At 39.6% G+C, this 22,206-nt stretch overlaps 1 protein-coding gene across 1 annotated transcript in view; it reads right to left on the reverse strand.

Annotated features, from left to right (window-relative positions):
• Positions 1–22,206, reverse strand: part of DIP2C (disco interacting protein 2 homolog C) — a 307,235-nt gene that overhangs the window by 36,442 nt on the left and 248,587 nt on the right. The window contains exons 24-31 of the mRNA XM_053949813.1: positions 22,042–22,151; positions 21,153–21,233; positions 17,255–17,378; positions 15,503–15,624; positions 12,691–12,802; positions 12,493–12,602; positions 9,594–9,724; positions 708–876 (exon numbers count right to left, since the gene is read on the reverse strand). Of these exons, the coding sequence (XP_053805788.1) occupies positions 708–876; positions 9,594–9,724; positions 12,493–12,602; positions 12,691–12,802; positions 15,503–15,624; positions 17,255–17,378; positions 21,153–21,233; positions 22,042–22,151 (959 nt within the window). The remainder of the gene's footprint in view (positions 1–707; positions 877–9,593; positions 9,725–12,492; positions 12,603–12,690; positions 12,803–15,502; positions 15,625–17,254; positions 17,379–21,152; positions 21,234–22,041; positions 22,152–22,206) is intronic.

A 22,206-nucleotide genomic window follows, 5' to 3' on the forward strand; every position in this document is an offset into this window, starting at 1 on the left:
GGAAATGATGGGCATGCTAATTCTGAAGGGAGGGAATGCTATTTCCCCAAATTAATCAGACGACAGTGAATAACAGAAAACAGGATGCAATGTCTAGACTTGGAAAAACTGATTAGGAAATTATTAAGAGAGGATGGTAAAGGCTGGAGACATCATAAATATCAGCAGCTCAAGATTCAATTTATTTTAGTAATATATGGGAAATTCCAGATGATTTCAGATATTTTACCAGCTACCTGGCTTTTAATTCTGGAGGGGGAAGGAAGATATACCCTCCTCTCCATACAACAAGGACCATCTAGTTAAAACAACACAGTTCTTTTAAGCATGTGATTATTTAACTATAGAGGTCAAAACCAAACTAATACTTCTTATAATCAGGGTATTCATAAAACACACTGTACAGTGTAATACTCCTTGAGCCTCTTGGACATTTACATCTCTGTTTTCCAACACTTGCCTATCAACATAGGCTGCAACACACACCAGAAAGCTTAGGTAAATAAAAGCTTTTCCTTGATGTTTAATAGCCCTGTGATCTGAAGAATGACTAGTATTGATACACAGCCTTTGGCAAGGAGTAACGTGGGTTCTGTGGAAGCTGCTTGTGCCCTTTGATGATTTTTTTCTCCCAGCAGACACTCAGCAGAGTGTTCAAGGCTCCCACCGTGCATCGGCAGGGCCTGCGGGAGAGCAGAACCACTCACCTTCAGCGACTCTGTTTGCGAACCGAGTCCCTTAGTACAGAGCTCCATGACTGAATAGGAGCAAAAAGTGTCTCTCACTTTGTACTGACTCACGGCAAGAAGCCACAGGGCAGGGTTGGTCTCCAGCTCTGAGGGAGGAATCAGAATAGACTGGTGTCCTGAATAAACGCTGCAAGACACAAGATTCATTAACACACACTAAACACCCGTGTCCACAGACAAGCCATGGCGTAGGTGAATATACAATTTATCACAGCACTGGCTGGATCACGTAAAGCCTTACAGTGCTTCACAGCTCCATAAGTTTAACATAATGTTTAACCCTGTTTTTTTGCTGTTCTTCCAGAACCTATGATGAATCATGAGGACTGCAGGCAGCATGTGCTCCAAACTACTAATTCATTCAAAATTCCAGTGGACTTTGCTGTTAGGACTGTACCACAAAGAGCAAAATAGCTCAGTTATTAATGGTGTGAATAAGCAGTGTAATAATATTAAGAAAAATTAAGTGTTGCTGACAAATACTTTGGATTGAGTAATTAGCATTTTAAGAGACCTTGACTAAAAGAATATTACTTAATATGGAAACAACCTGCCTCCCGCTAAAGCAAGCAAGAGGTCTGCAATAATTTTCAAGGGAGTAAATCTGGCCCTAATTTAACATCCCTTGTAGTTTTATATTTCTTCTGTGAAAGTTTTATGAACTTTTGAAACTCAAATATGCTACATCTCTTGAATACTGGATACCCACTGAGCATAAATATTGCAAAAATACACTTTCCAGAGTCCCTGAGGGAAAAATTATGTCAGAGCTAATTTCTCTGGTACCTAAGATCTCCCCAAGGGAAAGATATTCCCAATTTGATGAATTTATTTCCCATGGGTTCTATGTTGTTCACTCATCTCACACAGGCAGATTTGCCATCAATTTTACAGTCCCCTCTCATCTCAATTTGTGATCTGTAGATATTTCAAATCAGAATGGTGACAGCGTAAAGCCTCCAAACCATAGAAGTTCTGAGAAAGGACCATAAAAGCCCCCAAGATTTATGATGCATAAAAGAATCTCATTTGTGACTTGAAAACTTGAAATGCCAGCTTGGTAAAGTAAAGTCAATGTTTTCAAATCCAAGTGTCTGAGGTAGGACATGAAATGGAAACTTATTTTCAGGAATATGAGCATCTCTGTCACAGTGGACATCAGGCACCTTTGCAATTCTTGCAGATGGGCTGCGCGCACACACACACACACACACACACACATTCCCTCCCCACTTTCCCCAAACCCAGATGAGAGTGCTTTCAAAAGCTGTGCCATGTACAACGAGGTTTGTGTGACCTGGATATCTTTACTTGGCACAATAAAGGCAAAAGAGGTGAACAATTCCAGCCACAACAGCAGTTAATAATCCAAATTGTTTAGGTCTCCACTGAAGTATGAGCCTGAGGATGTCATGGAATATGTATGAACTACAGTTCAAGCATTTATCACAGAGGAGAAATTTTATCTTTGACTGCTTGTCCCCATTTATGCCACACTGGGTGATTGATGAGCAGTGGCTTGCTGTGCAGCATTGTGTTCTGGGATGGGGCTGACACGGTGGCCATGCACGGGGCGGGCAAATGAACCATTATCCTTTCATGGAATCAGAATAAAGTATCATTGAACCTTGAGCATGTGCTGCATAAACATGTGAAAAGAGATCTTGGCAGCATTACCCACACCTGAAAGGGGAATGCCCTGAGCTCAAGCAAAAGATCAAACCAGCCAGGGAGTAGTACTGATTTTTACTATAAATATTACCTCAGTCTTTACTTCTTAGCAAAGTCTATTAAGTTTTTCAGAGAAGACCAAAAGCCTGCTTAGGGCTCCACAAACAATCAAGGTGTGCAATCTCTCTGGCAAATACATAATTCTTACAAACAGGAAGCAGTAACCACTCAAGTAAAAATCTGGGATGGGCTCCAATCTGTACAAATATGGTATACAAAGATTCACCTTAAAACCCTTCCCCCTGACCCTGAACTTCTCTAATTGATGCAACCAGTATCAGGTGAAAAAATTATCTGCATAATAATAAACATGATGCCAGGGTGTCAAATGTGGGAGAACTATTACTCACAATCACATTAAGATCCCTTAGGTATCACTCATTCAACTGGGCAGACATAGCAAAATCAAAACCAAATCAAAAGAACAGATCCCTGTACTGAAAAGTGTTTGCACAAACTCCACAGTAATATTGGAGAAGAAAGCTGCATTGCTTTGGTAGGAAAACAGGAAATTGATTCCAAGTGTATCTTACCAGGAAATCATACAAAATAGCATAATTTACACCAAAGACAAATGTTTTCCCACTCAGCAACGCTAATGTGTGAGGGTGAACTGTCTACCTGTCTTGATCAACTTATGGACAAGAAAATGGTTTTCACAAAATTCACACAGAATGACTGGGTTGGAAGAGACCTTAAAGATCTTCAAGTCCAACCCAGCCCCAACACCTCAACTAAACCATGGCACTGAGAGCCACATCCAGTCTTTTTTTAAACACATCCAGGGGTGGTGGCTCCACCACCTCCCTGGGCAGGCCATTCCAGTACTTTATCACTCTTCCAGTGAAAAACTTTTTCCTAAGTTATCCAACCTATATTTCCCTTGATGCAGCTTCAGTTTTGCTCCCACCAACAGTCCTGCAGCAAAGCATGAGGATCTAGATGCAAAATAACCCATTTTCTTCAGACTGAGGGAATGATCAGGCTTAGACTAAAAAAACTACTCCAATTAGACTGAAACAAATTAAGATATTGCTAGTAAGTTTTCTGAGTTTTCTAATGCCTCAAAAATACTGTGGAGTTCAGGATCAAACTGCACAGCAGAAGGAAATATCTAGCAAGAAGAAAACTATCTGTGGTGGAGAGCCTCACACGTGCTGCTTTTGACTGCAATACACAAACTTACAGCCAGCTGATACCATGCCTGCAAACTTCACACCCAGCACAGGCTTTGCCTACTGAGCTGTGGTTTAATAATCCATGCACATCCTCTGATTTGCAAGAGCAGTTGGTGCAGCTACAAGAAGAACTACAAAAGCATAATTGTGGGGTGAATGTGCCAGTTCCACAGCTGAAGTGGTTTATACAGCACCTGGTCACTGTGACGTCGGCCATCATTTGGCTCAGCTCCCTGAATCAATCTCTGAAACATTACACAGAATTTGTGTATCAGTCCAAGCCACAAAATGCTACATATCCCTGAAAATTCACAGATCTATATTCCCCTGAGAAGCTGTCTATCACCCATGTTTTGGTAGAGAAAAAGCTGAGGAAAAAATACCCTTGTACAGCTGGTTGAAACATTTCATACCATGCTAGTGGTTTCAAACCACTGTGAGATGTTAGAGGGTGCTTGCTTAGCATGAATGCCAAACCACAAACAGGACCACGTGCTTGAACAAACTGCAGTTGTGCAAGGCTGCATTGGAGGTGCTGGATGAAGCTTGATATGGTTCTAAACCTACAGAAAGTTCTGTCAATGCTGCCTCCATGTAATTCTAGGAACGGCAGAGAAGTTTGGTAGGTTCATCCAGGTATGGAATTCCAGATTTGGTAGATTTAATCCTGAAACAGAGGCACTGAACAAGGTGAGGTAGTTCCATCTCACCTTGAAACAATCATAGTTAAGATGGTTAAGCTGTCAGCTTGGCTATTCTCATACAGGAACCAACAAAATAATGGTGAACACTGGCAGCAGGGGGGTGAATGGGATATTAGGAAAAATGTAGGAGTTTAAATATAAACAGTTGAACTTAAATTCCCCTTTCTGAGATTGCAACAATGTATGATACAATGGACTAGGGGTAAGATTTTACTTATGCAAATACTGGGAAGGAACTGTATCAAGATTGTCACAAAAGTATCCACCTCCTGATGTAGGAGCAGGCACAGTGCAGAGCACCCCTGGATCACCTTGTCACAGCAACTTTTGGGATGCAGATGAGAGTGAGTGAGATGCAGGAGTGGCTGAGATGCAAGATCACCTTTTAGAAATGCTGTCTTCCTTTAGAGGACTGCAGAACAATCCAGGAAAAAAAAAAAAGTATTCATGTGGTGGACAAAGCTTTGGATTTTGGCAGTAAGTGAAGAGCCCTGTCTGTCTGCACTAAGCAAGGACTGCTCAAGAACAGGAACAGTCCAGGTAAAAGCACCAGGATGTATTTTGGTATGACCTTCACCATCTGATCACAGCACTGGCTACGCTGTTCCGGCAGCATATGGACATTCCTGGAAGGACCTCTTGGCACTCAACTACTCCACTGAGTTGGAGCTTTAGCCCATATTGTGCTGAGGCAGCTCAGCAGTAAAAGCTGAGGTTCTATTATAGTCCCAAACATTTCAGCAGGTCAATAAATGCTGACAATGGCAAGTGCAATTTGCAATTGCATTCTGGCAGTTACTGACCCATCACTGCCCTTACTCCTGTGTCCTTGTCGGGTGACATGAGCTGCTTCCCCACTTCAGTGGAGGAGGCAGGTGGGTACTGCTGAATCCTGTAGGTGTATGCATTTGGTTTCTGCATTTCTACAGATGGTATTTGTCACTTGGTGATGAGGGACAGGTATGAGAACTGGGTGTTTGGTAGAACAAAAGTCTTCACAGTCACCTGGACCAGAACTTGTAGGAAGGACAGTACAAGCTATAGAGGACAGTGTTAGGGAATATATCTCTCTTAGGCTTCAAAGGACTTGGGCCAAAATTAAATCTTCAGTTCTGGAGATCCAACAGATCTCAGGCACACAGTGCTCTAAGAGCATGACTGCACATGGGAAGCAGATAACCCATCAGTACCAGAGACAGCAGAAGGCCATTGCTCAGCCTTGAGCATCATTCTGATTCCTTATCACCATCTCTCCTGCCTCACTATACCCCATGTATGGGCATGCCTCCAGAGGTGATGGGGTAGCTCTGCCAACTCATCTCATAACTCACATATCAAGGTGACTCTGGGCGTTCAGCTGCCCTTGAACTTTCCAGGCTTGAGGCAGGTTTAACAGTACTGATGTAATGTAGAAGGAAAGCAAATTGCCTCTTCCACAAATTGCCACTGGCTACAGACTCTCCAGGAAACTGGCACACGGCAGTGTGTGGGCAGACAACACACCTTCACACTCCTCCTGTGCCAGTTATGCACTTTGCAAAATACATGACAGATGTTTATGTTCATATCCTTCACTTCCCATGTCAGAGTTATCTGGTTCTGATGTGGCATTTAGGCTTCTTTATGCAGTCTTGCCTTTAATTTGCTGCACATGGGCTGGAAATTGGAAATGCTTATGCCTGCCAGTTATCTTTAAGTTAGCCTAAAAAACCTAACAATAATCAGTGATTCCTAACAAAATACACTTTCCTAAAATGCAGTTCTCTTGTCAGTGTTGCAATCCCTTGCTTACTTCTTGCACAATTCCACCTGTCTGGTTACTAAGAAACCTTGCAGTCTTTTTGCAGCAGAAGCCACCTGGCAGCAGCACTGTGGATTTTGGCTTCATGCTATGGCACAGAGGCAGCAGGAGCAGGACAGGAGAAAGTACCTTCCATGGAGAGCCTTCCCTGGACCACTTCACAGCAGCCATGTTATTTATTGCATGGCTGCTGCAGAGCAGAAAATTCAGTTCCTCTGGTCCAGTCTGAGTCTCACTGACTTACACTTGACAGGCTCAGTTTCTGAGAATATATATATATAAAGTTTATTAAAAATTATTAATGTACTTAATTTTAATTTGAGCAAGGACAATTCTGTCTTCTGGCAGTAAAAGTAGGACTGCAATTTGAGTTGGCTTAGCTGGGCTAAAGTAGAGGGAAAATCTTATTCTATTGCATTACTTATCAACTATCAATTAAGTGAATCCTCACTAATGAACTGCAGAATGCTGTATTCTGCCACACAGGGACATCTTAATTTCAGGAAGCATTTCTGAACAATGGGATTTAGAGTTCATTTTTTTACATTTGAGGAATTTTTTTTTCCTTTTGAAGAATGTAATACATTTTAAAATGTAATGCAATACAAGTCAGAATACTAGGATCACCTTCTCAGAATGGATAAATGAGATTGTTAAAGAGAAAAACGCAAAGATAATGTATTCTTTTATTGAATCATGAGTAAGAACTCGTTAAAATTAGGAAGTTAGGGGTTTGTGAACTCACATGGGGATGACATCTGCTGCCACACCCAGGACTTGTTGTTCAATGACAAAGGTTCCAAGGAAACCCTGCTGGAGCATGCAGCCAGTTTAGAGGGACCAGTTCTTTTTAATGTATTGCTCTGCTTTGCAAGGTTTCTTTTCTTTATTATTTTATAACCTTTAGGCCATAAAATAATAAATTTAAAAAAAATAAAAAACTTTGCAAAACTATGCAATATATTCCAAACTTACCAAAGGGCTGGCTCCATGCTCCAGCAGCTTTCCTAAGTAGCTTTGACCTCACAGAATGGGGCATTCTGGGGCACCGCAGTGGAGCAGGCCAGCACAACATCTAAGCACCTACAACGGGGATAAAAGGTTAGTTTTTCTTTCAATTCCTTAGTCAATGCCTCCTTTGGTCTAGTTAATAAAGGAATTTAAATGTACTTTTAACTGCACCCAGCACAGGAGGTTGCTCTTGCTTCCTGCTGGGCTCCAAAAACAAAGAGTTCCTATTTAACTCCCAAAAGCCCCTAACTAATAAAAAATTGAAGATCAAACTTCATTTCCATATGCCATTAGAAATATTAATTTAGTAAGTGGAAGTGGTGACAGACAATCGTAAGTTTAGAGTAGAATTCTTTGAGATAGAAATCTGGGTTGAAATGTTGGGCAGGATCCAGTTATGCTAAACCACAAAGAGTAAAATGTAAAGTCATAAAATTTTAAATCATGAGGAGTAAGAGCCTTATAAACTCCAGGATGTATTTTTGTTTTCCTTTCACATCAAATAATACTCATTTCTAAAATAGTAATGAAACGGAAATTAGATTTGTAAGTGGAATTAATTGGGCTGTGTCTGATTCCAGCTTTCTTCAAATGACAATCGCTATTCTAGCAGTTTTTCTGATTTAATAGGAACAGGGGATCAGTGGCAAAGAAGAGATTGATGTGAAGGTTCATAAGTCTAGAGTGTTGCTGGCCTGATCTCAGTTCCTTCAAATCCCTTGTCTCCTTTTTCTTCTTTGAAAATGGTATATAAAATTTTCTATTCCTTCTGTAATGAGCACAGACTCTGCTTTCTCCCAGAGGCTTGGTGCCTTAATTCATTTGTCAGTCATAAACAATCTTCTCCTTCTGAAAGGCTGAATACTATCAGTATTGGGAAGGACCTAAGGGCAGCAAACACATATTTGTTGGAAAAATGGTTCTGGAAGGAAAATAAAAAAAATTGCATTCAGGAGAGTCTTGGGCACCACAAATTATTTGGGTTTTGGACAGGTCAACATTTATCTGTTTTATGGCTCTTTCATGATGTTGCATAGAAGTTATTTCTGGATGCTCTCTGTTCCAGCACTATCCCATACAATGATACATTCCTTAGCTGAACTCTCCTCTGGTGCTGCACACATCTTCCCTGGTCTAACAGTGCTGACATCAGCACATGCTGGAACACTCAAGTCTTTATCAGAAATAAAGTGACTTTAAAAAAGCAACATTTAAAAATTAAACTTAAAACAGAGTTACTTAATTAAAATCTCACTATTTCTGAAGTGTTTTTTTTGCGGCCTCAATAGTTTTACTTTTATGTTGGTTAAATAAAACACTGAAAACCCAAAAGTTTTTCAAAACAAAGGCAACTCTAATCCCTATGTAAAATCCAAAACAGTATTAGGCAAGTATAGCTTAAATCAAGAGAAACTGATCAAGAATGAATAAGATAATACTGCTAATCTTTAGCCTATTTGATATATAATAACAAATATTTTTAAAGGGCAATAAACTGTGCCAATAGCCTCCTTTTAAATAAACAATAATTGCTGAAAAGAAATTGTTGCAGTTGTTTTCAAATAATACTTCCTTCAGGTATTTAGTAAATTGGTACAAAGTTGATCCAAAGTATTTTTAATGCTGTGGATTATCTTCATTTCAGCAACTAAAAATAGCAGTACTGCTAACACCAAAGAACTTTCTGTGGAGAGAGCAAAGATGTCAGACCACTGTGACTCTGAGATGCCTTCATCAAAATGGGCTCCATTAACACTCCCACAGTTCTTTTCCTTTGCCTCTGTATCAACCCACCTAACTTAAAAAAAAAAAAAATCAATAGACCTGCTTTCAGTGCTGAACTGTAACTTCTCTGGAGTACAGAGATTAACAGAAATGTTATATTTCCAGATTTATTAACCAAAAAAGCTGATTCACATTTCACTAGAAATGTTTTGTTTTCTGATAACTTCGCTACTGCCATACGAGTACCTGCAAGAAAACAGACTTATGTGTCTCTGCAAAAATCACATCCTGAAAGTCTCACAAATGAGAGAGTCCCTGATACCTACTCCTGCTTTCAGATTAGAGAATGAAAAAGAGGACACAATTCCTTAAGGTAATATTGGTAAAGCACTGCTTTCATCGAATAAAACAAGCCAGACTCTGCAGAGACAGCAGTAAAGCAGCAGGAGGTCAATGAGCAGCCGTGCTGATGCTCTGTACGTCCAAGTCTAAACACCTATGGCCATGCCCTGCTCAAACAAACCACATCCTCCACACAGCAGCTTCCACACAGCTTCCAGCAATTCCAACTGCCTGTGGCGGTCCCAGAGGCGCTGTCTGTTCCTCCCATCCTTTCATCACTCACATCATCCATTCTGTTGTGCCACAGTACAATGGAAACCGTGTTTCAGAAAAGGCTGAGGTGAAGCCTCACCTGCAGAGGCACCAGAGGACAAACCCAAGTCCACAGTAGGGGTCCAAGCAGATTGCGACTTCCCGGGAGGGATAAAGCTCACACTGCAGCTTAATAGAACGACAAAAGGCACTAGTGGCTGCATGAGACATCTGAAAGACAACAGCAAAGCAATTAAAATGATCAACTGTGTCATTGGAAGGCTCACTCCCTGACTGCACCAAGTAATCACATCAATTACAGGATAAAAACACCAAATAAATATTGACTTTATGCTCAATGTAATTTACTTTATGAACACAGGTAATTTATATCTTAGAAAACGTAATTTTCCTTCAAGAGGGCACCCACATAATTGTGAAAGGGGAAAGGAGACAGAATGAATGGTAAGTTTGAAGTGATTTAGGAAGAAAGCTGTGAGTGGTTTAAAGATGTGCTCCAAGCTGTATGCAAAGCTAATGATAACATGATACACTTTCTGGAAGAATAATGGAATGAATGACTGAATGAAACACTTTGTTGATCATCAGTAACATACTTTAAAGTATGTATTTCTTAACAAAATAAATGAAAAATGCCAAAGCACTTTTTAAATTGAAAGGGATTTTGCCAGCAAAGCAATACTAAGGAGCTAATCATTCAGCAATAAAAATCCCCAATAAACTTAGAAAAGTTTCTGTAAATAAACATCTGTAAAATATCTTCATGTTATCCAGCTCCTAGTTGAGAAACAGGCTCTTAAAATCTTGGTAAGGAAGCTTTTAAAGATAATACAAGCAGAAAGTAGGAAAAACCTGATCCAAAGGAAATTATTCTGACTTCTTTCCTAGTTTTAGCATGCTTTCCACACTCACCCATCCTGACTTACAAGTTCTAATGACAATGGAAACAGGAAAATATCTTTTAATGTTTATCCTCTCTGTTAGTAACAGGAAAGACACCAGTGTTAGAAATACAGTCTGGATAGGAGTTAACCTATCAAAACTTTGATCTCTGCCACTTGGGAGCTGGTTGCTTTATATACTGATCACTGCGAGTCAATGGAGGAAAACGGGCACTTGGAAGGTAAAATTTATTTGATCTTAAAGTAAACAGGGGAATAAATCTCCAGAAGTGACTTTTTCTCCATTCCAATGACAGTCATAACTGAGGCTGGATGTGGTCCAGGTGATGCAAAAGGACCAGCTCTGAATGGGTGTCTGTGTGGTGATCATCTGCAGCCTGCACATTAATTCTACTCCAGCTGAATCAAGACCACTTTTTCACATGGGATTAAACTGAACTCTACTGATATGGAACTGCTGTTGTTCTGTGAATTTTTACATCATACTGCATGTAAGCAATTGAAAATATTGAGAGTAAATGCAAGTGGAATCTACTACTTTCAAAGTGATTAGAAAACATTTATCAACTTTTCAGGAGCCATGGGAGTTATTTAGCCATTTCTTTTAATTTAGTACCACTGCATTACGAATATAAGCCTTGTGGCCTCTTTTGATCATTTTATAATTAATTAATCACTAGTGATGATGTAGTAGATGGTAACTGTTTACATAAACCTGCTGAATCAGTGACCTGCAGGCTCTGTGACCCAGATATTAGAAGCTAATCAAGAATTCCTTGATAGATTTATCTCTATTTCCCTCTAGCCACACTAAGAAAGGCTCATCGACTTGTCCTGCCTTTGACTTTCTTTGAAGTTTCCCAAATACTCGCTTTGCATAGTTAGTAGTCATTTCTGCAAGTCTGATAAAGTGTAATTCAGAACTGATTTAATACAGATGACTGCATCTGAAACAATCATTTGAGGCTTTCTCTAGAGGAAATGAAGACTTATGTGACATTCACCCCTTTAAAAAATAGCTGATGTAGATAAGTCAAATAAATTACACCCTTAAAGTCCCTGCTTCTCTCTGTTGGCTACTGAGGAGCCCAATGACTACTCCACATCTCTAGGCATTGTAGCTATTCAAAGTTACATGGAATAAATGCTGCAGAAGTGTCCAATATGTGACCATCAGCCAGGTCAACCATTTAACCATCAGTCAGCCTCAGGCTGGTCACTTCAACAGCTCTGTGCTTCCATCTCTTCATCCAAAAACTGGGAAAAGGATGTTTGCTTTGTTTATAAATTATGCTGACAGTTTCTGCAAATAGATGGGTGATACTAAGGAGTGTGAGGAATTCAGCATAGGCTCCAAGTGTGATACATCAGCAGAGTTGCTAAAGTAATCATAATCCTTGGATACACAATAAATAGGGGTAAGGAAGAATAACAACAGAGTGATTTTAGTATGTCTTGGTGAAACCAGTAGTGGGATACATAAGTTAGGTAAAACAGATTTGATGAATTGTGGCTAGAGGGTTGGAGAAAATGGCAGAATAGACTTCAAGAGCTCAAAAGGCCTTATCTTAGCAATCAAATCTATCAATGAATTTTTGCACCTTACTCTGATACTATACTGGGTGAATATACCGAAGAAATCATCAGGTCCCTGAATGGCAAGAAGAAGAGAATATTGAAAACCAATGGCCAGTAGCTGAGTTGCAAAAGAAGGGAGCAATGAATGGGCACTGGAACAAGCAGGAAAAGGATGACAGTCTCATTTCCTTCATAAAATGGAAATAACAGATGCCTAAGCTGAAAAATGTTTCAGGCAGACAAACTAGTGGTCTATGCACAGGAGTAATGGAATGGAAGTTTTCGCCTGAGGAGGAGGAGAGGGACTAATCCCAGCACACACAGTCCTGTAGACAGTAGAGAAGAACTAACTGAATGTCAATGGATTCAACTATGTTTGCATGGGAGGAAGTACTTCAATTCCTGCTTCCAAAAATCACGAGGAATCACAAATTAGGAGCAACCACCTGCCAGCCAGGCAGGATGGCAAGAAGGGCAGCTTTAACAAGAAGTCCCTACCTTTACCCCTGCCAGCATGCCAGTGGTGGAGACACTGAAGTCAAGGTAAGCAAGTGTTTCAGGGTTAGAAGGTTTGTAGATCTGTGCAGGCCGCTTCTTTGGCAAATCGTCTGGTGGAGACAGAGACAGAAAACGTGTGTATGCCACTGACAAGCCCAGTGACAAAAGAGACAGAGCTCCCCTGGCCCCAGCACTCACCTGTGTCCAGGACCGGAGGCCATGTCCTGATATCCACTGCTGCCGCCGCCTCTCGCGACCGTAACAATTTACAAATTAATTGCGTGGTCATTAAGCAGGCAGAGCGGCTCACCTAGAAATTCAAGAAATAAATTAAAAAATGATGGGATACTAATTAACTCCCCCATGAAAATGGGCAAGACTGTGACTTATTTTCTGCCAGAACAGGACACGGGTGTACCAACTTTATGTTTTCTTAGAGGCAGGTGGGAAGATGCTCATCAATGCAGCTCACGAAGACAAAGTCATGTGAGTTTTACAACTTACATGAAAACTGTACTTTGAGAAGAGCATTGTAATGAAATTAAAAGCACCTTAATAGTGAGAATGTGACCTTTCCAGCACATTGTATCAGCTCTAGTGCCAGTAAAGAAGACTGTGTCCAAAAGATTTCTTATGTGACAATAACGTATCTTGGTTCATAAACAGTATTTTCAGATAAACCCAAACCTAGTCTGACATCTTATTTTAATGATTTTACCATCTTAAGCCAATTTTATGTTAGCCATGTATTTCTAATTCCTGTGCTAATGATAAACCACTGGGAGCTCTTCTGATATTGGCAAAAGTAGCTCTAGAACAGAAATTATGGAAGTGGCACTAAGAAATGAAATGGTGAGCTTACAGCAAATTCCATCTGCACCAAAATTTAAATGATAGATGCTGAATTCTCCTTTTAGATTTGCTATTCTTAAAAGTTCATAGGTATCAACTACAACAATATTTCTTACTTAATGAGAGTACTTCTTTATCTTATTAATAAAAATTAATGCTTAAGGAATTCAGGCAAACATGCATAAAAGCACTGAAATCACTGAAGATAAAACACATGAAAAACTGGAAAGGCAACATTCTTTTTCTTTTCCCCAAACTTTGAAAATCTGTGCAAATGCTGCTAAGAATATTTTTTTTTAAGGAAAATGAAACATTTCATGGCACAGTAAATTTCCCGTGTTTAAACTAATAAAATCAGTAATCATATATACATTATATTTTACCACTGAGCAGAAGAGAACATCTTCCATTGACAGTGATCTCATGGAAGTCAATTTTTAGAACACCAGAAATTTGGACATTTTGAAATTTGGAGCAAACATCACCAAATCAAACTCCAGTCTCTTGACACTCTAATCCCATGACTGCCCTGTTTAAATACTTCAAGATAAAAGTGAATACAAACAAAGCCACTGCAGCACCTCTTAATCCATTTTCATTGTCATGGCAAGGCAAATTAATTCTTACATCACTAATCTTAATCCATGAAAATCTTGATTTGGGACACTAAACCATAAACAAAAGGAATTTCAAGAGTTGGTGGTTCCCAGTACCCTCAGGAATAATGTAATCTGGGTGATCAGAAGGTTAATTATAATACAAAATATCTATGCCTGGAGAATTCCACATCAGAGGAATTGGGAAGGTGGGATAGTGGGAAGGTTAAACACAGGGATAGTGGGAAGGTTAAATAACACAGCTTAGCTACAGGTTAGGAACTGCTCAAGATGGGGCTCAATTCAGTTATAGTCTACACTATCAGCTCATCACAAAAACACAATTATGCAGGCCAAATTTTATTTAGAAGTCATTCTGACTTCAAAAGGTGCTGTGCCAGACATACAACATGTTACAGCAGGTATTGACAGCATCACTTCAGGAAATTTGAGTGACTGCATTGGCAATGAAAGGACAACAGCAATATTTTAATTTCTACAAGGCCATTAATCTCAAAATTGAAAGAAATTCTAGTGTAAAACAGAGCTGAGAGGTTTATAAGTCAAACTGGCATTAATATGGCTAAGAAATGTCAACATTTTATCTAAAGTTAGTATATTGAAGGGACAATGAACACAAGTCAGCTGTCAGTGTTTTATCATGAAATTGAACATCTAGTTTAGCTATTAAACATCAAAAGAAAAAAAGCCCACATTTTACATTAATTCTGTCTGTTAACAATTGATGTTTAAAAACACTGAGTGCCAAAATATTCAATAACAAGAATCCTGAAAATAATAGAACAATTTTTCATACCTCTTCTGATACATTGTGGCATCTGATGCCATAAGGAAAGCCAAAAATTACAACTATCTCTACTAGTTGTTAACTGAAAATATCAAAATTAATTATCAATGGTAAAAACACATTTGTTTAAACTGGTTTCTTCAGAATTCCAATCAGTAAATTAGAAACTGACTGATGTTAAGGGCTATCTAATTTCAACTATTTTTACTTCCCTCAGTACCAAGCACATTGCAGTTATTTATGTGCAACAAAGGTTAGACATTGTTAGATAAAGCCAAAATATCAAAAGAAAGGAAAAAGTCTGAGTAACAATTTCCTGGATGAAACAAAAGACCAACCAACATCTTCGCAACAAAACTTCAAAATTGTTTTAAATGCAGAACAATTGGATATTCAGAGGTGATCATGCCATCAGGTGAGGATAAACTTCCCACTGAGATTCTTCTCAAGAGTCCGTGGGGCTCTGCCTGTGAGGAATCCTACCCCTCTTGGTATATAGCTAAATATAAAGAAGCATTTTAAACATGTTTCTTGAAAAGAGTCACGCAACTGGGGCAAAATGTGACAGCTCAGGTGAGCAGGTTGCATGTTGCCCAAGCAGCGTTGATTTTGCAACCTGAAGTCCTGAGTCCTGGGAAGGAATACAACTCTGCAATCCAACCACCCCTCGCTCAGGTTACTGCTCCTAAAGACACAAATCTTTCATCAGACACACCCATTTCATGCACTGGTGCAATCTGAGGTGTCTGCTCACCTCCACGATCATCTTCACGGTGGGCAGCGTGGTGGCGATGTTCTGGGGGTGCGGCGGTCGCACCGTTATTGGCACACAGCCCGCGTACAGGCACCCGTAGAACGCCGCAATCAGGTCTATCCCTGCACGGAGACAAAGCAGAAAGCCTCCCCTGAAAATCAACCAGCTTAATCACAGACTCCTGTGTCAGCATAAATATTACTTGGAACTGAACCCAGAAGGTTAAATGAGTGACTAAGCCCTTTAACAGACTTATTTTTTAGCCCCTTGTCAGTATTTGTTCAGCTTCAGTGATTCCTGCCAACTGCACCATTCTGAGCACGAAAAACCACAGGTGACACATAAAACTGCAGCCACATAGCAACATTTAGGAGAACTCCAGTTTGTTGTTCAGGAAGTAACCTGTTAAAAAGACTGATTTCTACAGATTAATTATCTTCCTAAATGTACATCTATAGAGCATACAAGAAGAGGGATGTCCCAACAAAAGGACAAGGTAGGGTGATGTTTGGTCCTATCAGCTGCAGAAAGAACATCTGGAGTGCCATAGAACACTGTCTTCCTCTTGCCATTTTTAACCTCACATAGGCAGTCTTGACTTATCTACCTGATATTTTACAGTAAAAAAGGGAGTAATGATTTTGAAATCCTGTTTCTAACATAATATTTGGTGCTGTGCCATATAGATATTGACTGCAGGTGGTGGACAAGGGACAGCACCCTTCAGGCTACCTAAGGAGGCTGAACAGACAACAGTTCAAGGATGCTTTGAATACTGCTGTTGGTCACCTCCCTGGTGCTGTACACAGCCTATGATAAGATCACATAGGTCATCTTGGGGCTGGTTTATTCTTTCAGTGGAAAAGGATCTGCAGTACTGGTAGGTTATTGTTCCTTCAATAAAATGCTTCATTCATGAAAAGTGAAATACAGAAAACAGACATTTAAGTGTAAAGTCTTGGTCTTCTTTTGTGGAAAAGGTTTTCCCATATTAATCACTGCGAAACTGCTCCTATAACTACAAAGATATAACCAGTGTCTTGCAGTCCTTATAAGCCAAATATCACATTATAGATCTTAAATCAGACTGTTTATTTCACTAACACACAAGAAATGTTAAAGATAAAAGAGTAGCACTAGATCAGAAATAATTTCAAGCAAATGTCAAATATGTTACCAGTTAACACAAACTTAAAAGCCCTGATGCCAAAGAATGAAAATCAAAACCAAGAGAGCTATCTAGATTAAGAATATATGGAGAGAATTGTAATGACAATTTTATATTTCTTAATTGTTTGCTACTTATCAATCAAAATTCTACTCTAAAAAATCCTCATGTATTACTTCATGGTTATTGTTGCTTTACCCTCATGAAATGCAGCACTTCCAAGAGGGAATTGAACAGGAGAACCTAAGAACACTTAGCAGATGGAACTGCATGCTCATAACATAGTCTGTATCCAGCAAATTAAAAAAAAATAGCAGTAATTAAATTTGACTGCTCATAAGAGACAGGTTTTAAAAGCATAGGTTAGTCTTAATCTGAACCCAAAGAAATAAAATCTGTGTGTATGGACAAAGAGAGATTCTTTTAACTACATTTGACTAAATTCAAAGGAATGTGCATAAGGCAAACACCTTGTGTTTGACAATTCCCATGGTGCACACGGTAACAGCCCTGCTGCAGCACCGTTCAGAAGGATCTTCATTGACTTCCACGAATCCCAAGGTACTGCTACAGCAATTCTTTACCTGGTGGGTAAACCAAAGCCACGTGGTCTCCATCCTGTAAATGTCCCCTCTCCATCAGCATGACAGCTATCTTCTCAGCTCGTTTATGCAGCTGGACACATGTCAGTGAGTTGGCTATTGTTCCCTGCATGGGAAGAAAGATAAATGTCACAGGAGATAATGTGATGGGCTGAAACTCTGTTTCCCCCTTCACCTTAGAAGTTGTGGGATGAGGGGCAGCCACAATATGCGATTCAATGAACTTAAAATATGGGAACATTCAGCCTTAGGCCAAACTGTAGTTGGAAGGAGAAAATGTTTCTAAAGTAGAGGAATGTTCTCTGTTCCTTTCTCTGAGCCTTCTGCCCTCAACAGTGTGTCTGCCCCCACCAGGGCAGTACAGCAGTGTGCCAATGTCCTGTGCTTCCCTTGCTACACAGGCAGCATTCCTGCTGCAGCCAGGGAAGTGCCTCTATGGTCTCTGTAGCAAACCGGAGCATCTGTGGAGAGCAATTCTGAAAACTGCATTTTGTTGTCTGCACATTGGAGTGGAGCCAAGTGGCCCAGCAGAAATACTTTAAAGACAAAAGACACAAGACACAGGAGAAAACAATACTTTGTGATGGAAAAAAGAATTAGTCTGGAACAAAAGATAAACACTTATATTGCATATAAATGAAAGAGAGAAGAAAGGTATTTGTTAAATTTTAATAACTCTGGTCAGCATGAGCTTGGCATTTATGAAGCATTTCAAATAGTGCAAACACAAAACTAACAGTCACAGTGTTTCAAATTGAATGAGTGTTACAGTTCTTGCACTTCCTAAATATATATGCATGTGTGCATATATGCACACACACAAGTACACATTTAGAAAAATATATACATCTGTATCACAAAATTCACTACCACTGCAGGCAGACACCTCAGAAAACTAAAAGCAAACGTACAGCACAGACTGGCTGCACCTAGAGCTCGTCAGGCCAGGTCTGGGCTGGGAGAAAGGGACAGGGCAGTATGGGAAGGGCTGCATCTTGGCTTGTGTTCTTGTTCTGTGGAAAAAGAGGAGTTCAGTCTCCAGTACAGCTGTGACACACCTGGCACCTATCACAAGCACTAAGTTCACTTAAAAAAAAAAAAAAAAGTGTTTCTGAAAAAACTGGGGGGGGGAAAAAGGTAAGAATATGTAAGAATATGTAAATACATATATACTAAAGAAGAACACATAAATGCACACTAAAATAGTGCCTCAAAAATGCAATGTAATACAATAAAAAAGTATTACATCACTATCTTCCTTAAGGGAGAAAGCAAGAAAGTCTACTGTTTCAAGGAAATGTTCTCTACACTCTATTTTAACAAGGCAAGGAATAATAAGTGTTTGTTCTGGTGCTGGTTTCTGTCCACCACCACCCCACACACCACTGCAGTGTTTATTGACCAGGCTTCAGAGAGGAGGGAGCAGTTTGCCAAAGGGCAAGCACTACAAGCAGTGCCACGTTACCAGGATCACCTGGCATTCACAGACTTCAGTACAAACTGGCAACAAAGAGCACAGCCCTGGAAATAAAATGGACAAAGCCAGGGTTCAGCATTCCTCTTCATCATCCTCAGCAACCCCACTTATTGAATTGCACTTCAGACAGTTTTAATCACTCTTCTGATCAATGTGGAGACACTTTCACTAAGAAGGCTTCCTCTAAAGACATATGGAACTCTATGGATCCTGGACCAGAGATGACTTCCATCTGTCCAGCCCTGAGTATGCCAAAGCAACATGAGGTCTGGCTGCCCTGCCACTGCAGACCTGTCAGGAGAATGTACCATTTACAGAATGTGAATTCTCTATTTCTTCTTTCAAGAAATTGCCTGTTTCCATGGTTATGAGAAGGACTCTTTATATCCCCACACACATCAGAAGCACAGGTCCTACCAGCAGATGGGGAATTGCTATAAATCAAGTGAATTTGTGCAAAGCTTGTTTACATTTAAGACTTCTGGCACTTGCTGCCTGTGAACCAGTGGGAAGTCACTGTTTATATGAAGTGTAGGGAAGGAGAATCCTGTTGTTGGACAAGAATCACTTGCAAGCATCAGGCAGCTACTCCCTTTGGGCCTTTAATGAGCTATCCTGAAATATAAAGGTGTTGCAATCCTTCATGACACACATTAAAAACAATGTACTGCACTAATTTTGAAATATTTCAAATTCTCAAAGCTTGGGTTACAGGAAAACACTAATCTCAGTGGACTTTCATTAGTCATCCACTGCAGGATGCCTGAATGTTTTAGAACAAAGTGTACAGACAATGTCCAAGGAAGAGAAAATAGGAAAAGTTACGAATCAGAACAAAAATTCAAGATGGGCAATAAAATTTGCCTGGGGCAAACCCCACCACATCTGTCATCCTTTTCCATAAAATATTCTCTCCAAAAAGCATTATGTCTCAATCAAATTTCATATGATGAGATACTCTTCACTGAGAGTAACAGAGAAACTGTATTTTAAAATCCAACTACTCTTCACTTCTATGGAACAGGAATTTGTTTTGTTAATCCTTGTTTTGCACATTGTGTCCTTACTTCCCTTCCCTGTTTGAACCCTTCTGCCAGCATGGGAAGTTTGGCTTTATTTAAAACTCAAAAGCAACAGCCTTGTGTGGAAGAGATGGGATAGCACACATCAACTCTTTCTCACAGCATCTTTATTCCTAACTTACAGGACACAGCAATGCAGTACTTTAATGGTGCAATTCTGAACTTGTAAACAGTATTGCCTCTCAAGACTTCTACTTTGCCATAAATATACATTATTACTTCACTATTTATCTGCCAGGTTTCACATATTCACAAATATGAGCTATTAATCTGAATTTAAAAAAAAGTTATTTAATGACTTACTGGTAGCTTCAAACTGAACTTTGTACCAGCACTGTAAAATGGAGAAGGACATTCTGTAAATACTGTAAGTGGTGATTTCACAGGGGTCCACAAATTACTGGAGGTTTAAGGACATATTCAAGTTGCATAAAGACCACATAGGCTGAGACAACATCAGCTACTACTCCAGGAGAACAGCACTCTTCCAGGCCTCCCCTCTCCTGAAGACCCTCACACACTAAGTATGTTTCCCAGATCTGACAGATATGTGTAGGTGTACTGTGATGGAATGGTTTGAAATCAGACCTTAATTCTCTCTGTAGTCTTGAGAATTATTGGTTTGTCATCTGTAATCTGTAATCATCCAGGAAGTAAAGAAGTTACACTACAGAAAGCAAGGAAGTTTTACTCTTAGCAAAGCCAAGTTCTGTACCTCTCACGTTCATTAACTCATTTTTAGTAAGCAATGAAATGCTGTGCCAGGCTGGCATCTCATGTAGGTTATGCAGAGATTTATTAGTGATCCTCTATAGATATGATTGTATTCTGGACATACATTTTCTTCTCTTCACCTTTTCTCATTCTCACACCTCCCCCAGATGGTCCAATGTCACAAACAGCAGCCATTGTTATATTTCGGGAAAATGCTTTGGTTTTGCCAAGCCTGTGCTTTTCAAACTGGGAATCGGGATGGTGAGCAGTATTAAACACTGTTATTCAACACAAGGACAGATCTGAAACAGATTCAACAGTATTGAAACAGATTTGCAGTGTCAGCTCACACACAACATGTATGTGGTGGAAAAAGGAATGAGAAATGTGTAAGGCATGCTGTCTGATACAAAAGAAATCTATAACTTGACAATTGACAATGATGATTCTCTTTTCCTTTCTGCCTCAGTGAATATTAAATAAAACAGCTGCGTATTAGTGGAAATGGGAAGAGAAAGGTCAAATCCAGCCACAGCACAAGCAGATGCTGCTGAAATCCCAGTGTGCCTTTTCCAAGCCTGTTGGAGCCATGGCCTGAGATTCTTACCCTGCAGTTGAGCAGGGTGTAGAGCACATGGTCAGGGGTGGTCTGAGCTCTCCACTGCAACACTTCTGACAGGAACAGGAACTGCAATAAAGCAGAGTGACAGTCACGACACCGAACAACTTCTTGGCTTTAAAATCCAGGTCACAATACCCAGAAGCACTAAACAGGAATTAATTCTCTTCTTGTCACACATTTATAGGAAGGTCTTTTTAGACGGTAGCAGCACCTCTCTGGAAGTGAAGCCACTGCTGGGATTATGATATATTACTGCATATACTTCCAAAGCAATAAAAGTTCTTACTGATCCCTCTGAATTTAAGCACTATTTAATTCTTTAGCTTCCTCTCTTTTTCTTTCTTTAAATACATAAGCACTTATACAGCTTAGAACTTACTAATTTAATTACTCACATAAGCCCCCAAAAGAGCTGAATTTCAACTTAATTTTCCAGGGTTAAAAGAACAATAAATAAGGTCAGGACCTTATATGTAAACAAAATTCTCTGGATTCCACTTGAGCTGGAAAAAATTATGTAATAGAGGGTTATTTCTGGTAGAAGGCCCAAGAACACTTTTTACCACATTTTTTCTGCTGCCCCATGTAAACTTATTTCCAAAAAATCCATAAAACTGAAATGCAGTGACTTCTCATCATGTCTATTTAATATTTATCTGTGAAGAAGGCATATTAAATATATGCATTAATTAAAAAGAAGCCATCAAAATTTGGTGGTAATAATAATAATAATCATAATCATCCATCATATCTCTGAACTGCTGAGTGTCCTGATGTCAACTGTATGATGTTAACTATATATATGGATGAAGTTAAATTATTTTATGATGAATATGATGCTAAATACACGCTGTAACAGGAAAGTTTAGCTTACCTTTCTGGCCTGGTCATTATCTTCTATTTGCCCCAAATCTCTACCGCTGGCCTGTGCAATTCTTTTTCCAGAGACCAAGTTCCCCACCATCACAGAGGCAGGGCCAATTTCTAGAATAAAGCAGAAATACACCAAATGCAATAAAAATCCTTTGCTTGTGGATGA

This window comes from Vidua chalybeata, chromosome 1 (assembly GCF_026979565.1).
Source record: "Vidua chalybeata isolate OUT-0048 chromosome 1, bVidCha1 merged haplotype, whole genome shotgun sequence".
NCBI lineage: Eukaryota > Metazoa > Chordata > Aves > Passeriformes > Viduidae > Vidua > Vidua chalybeata.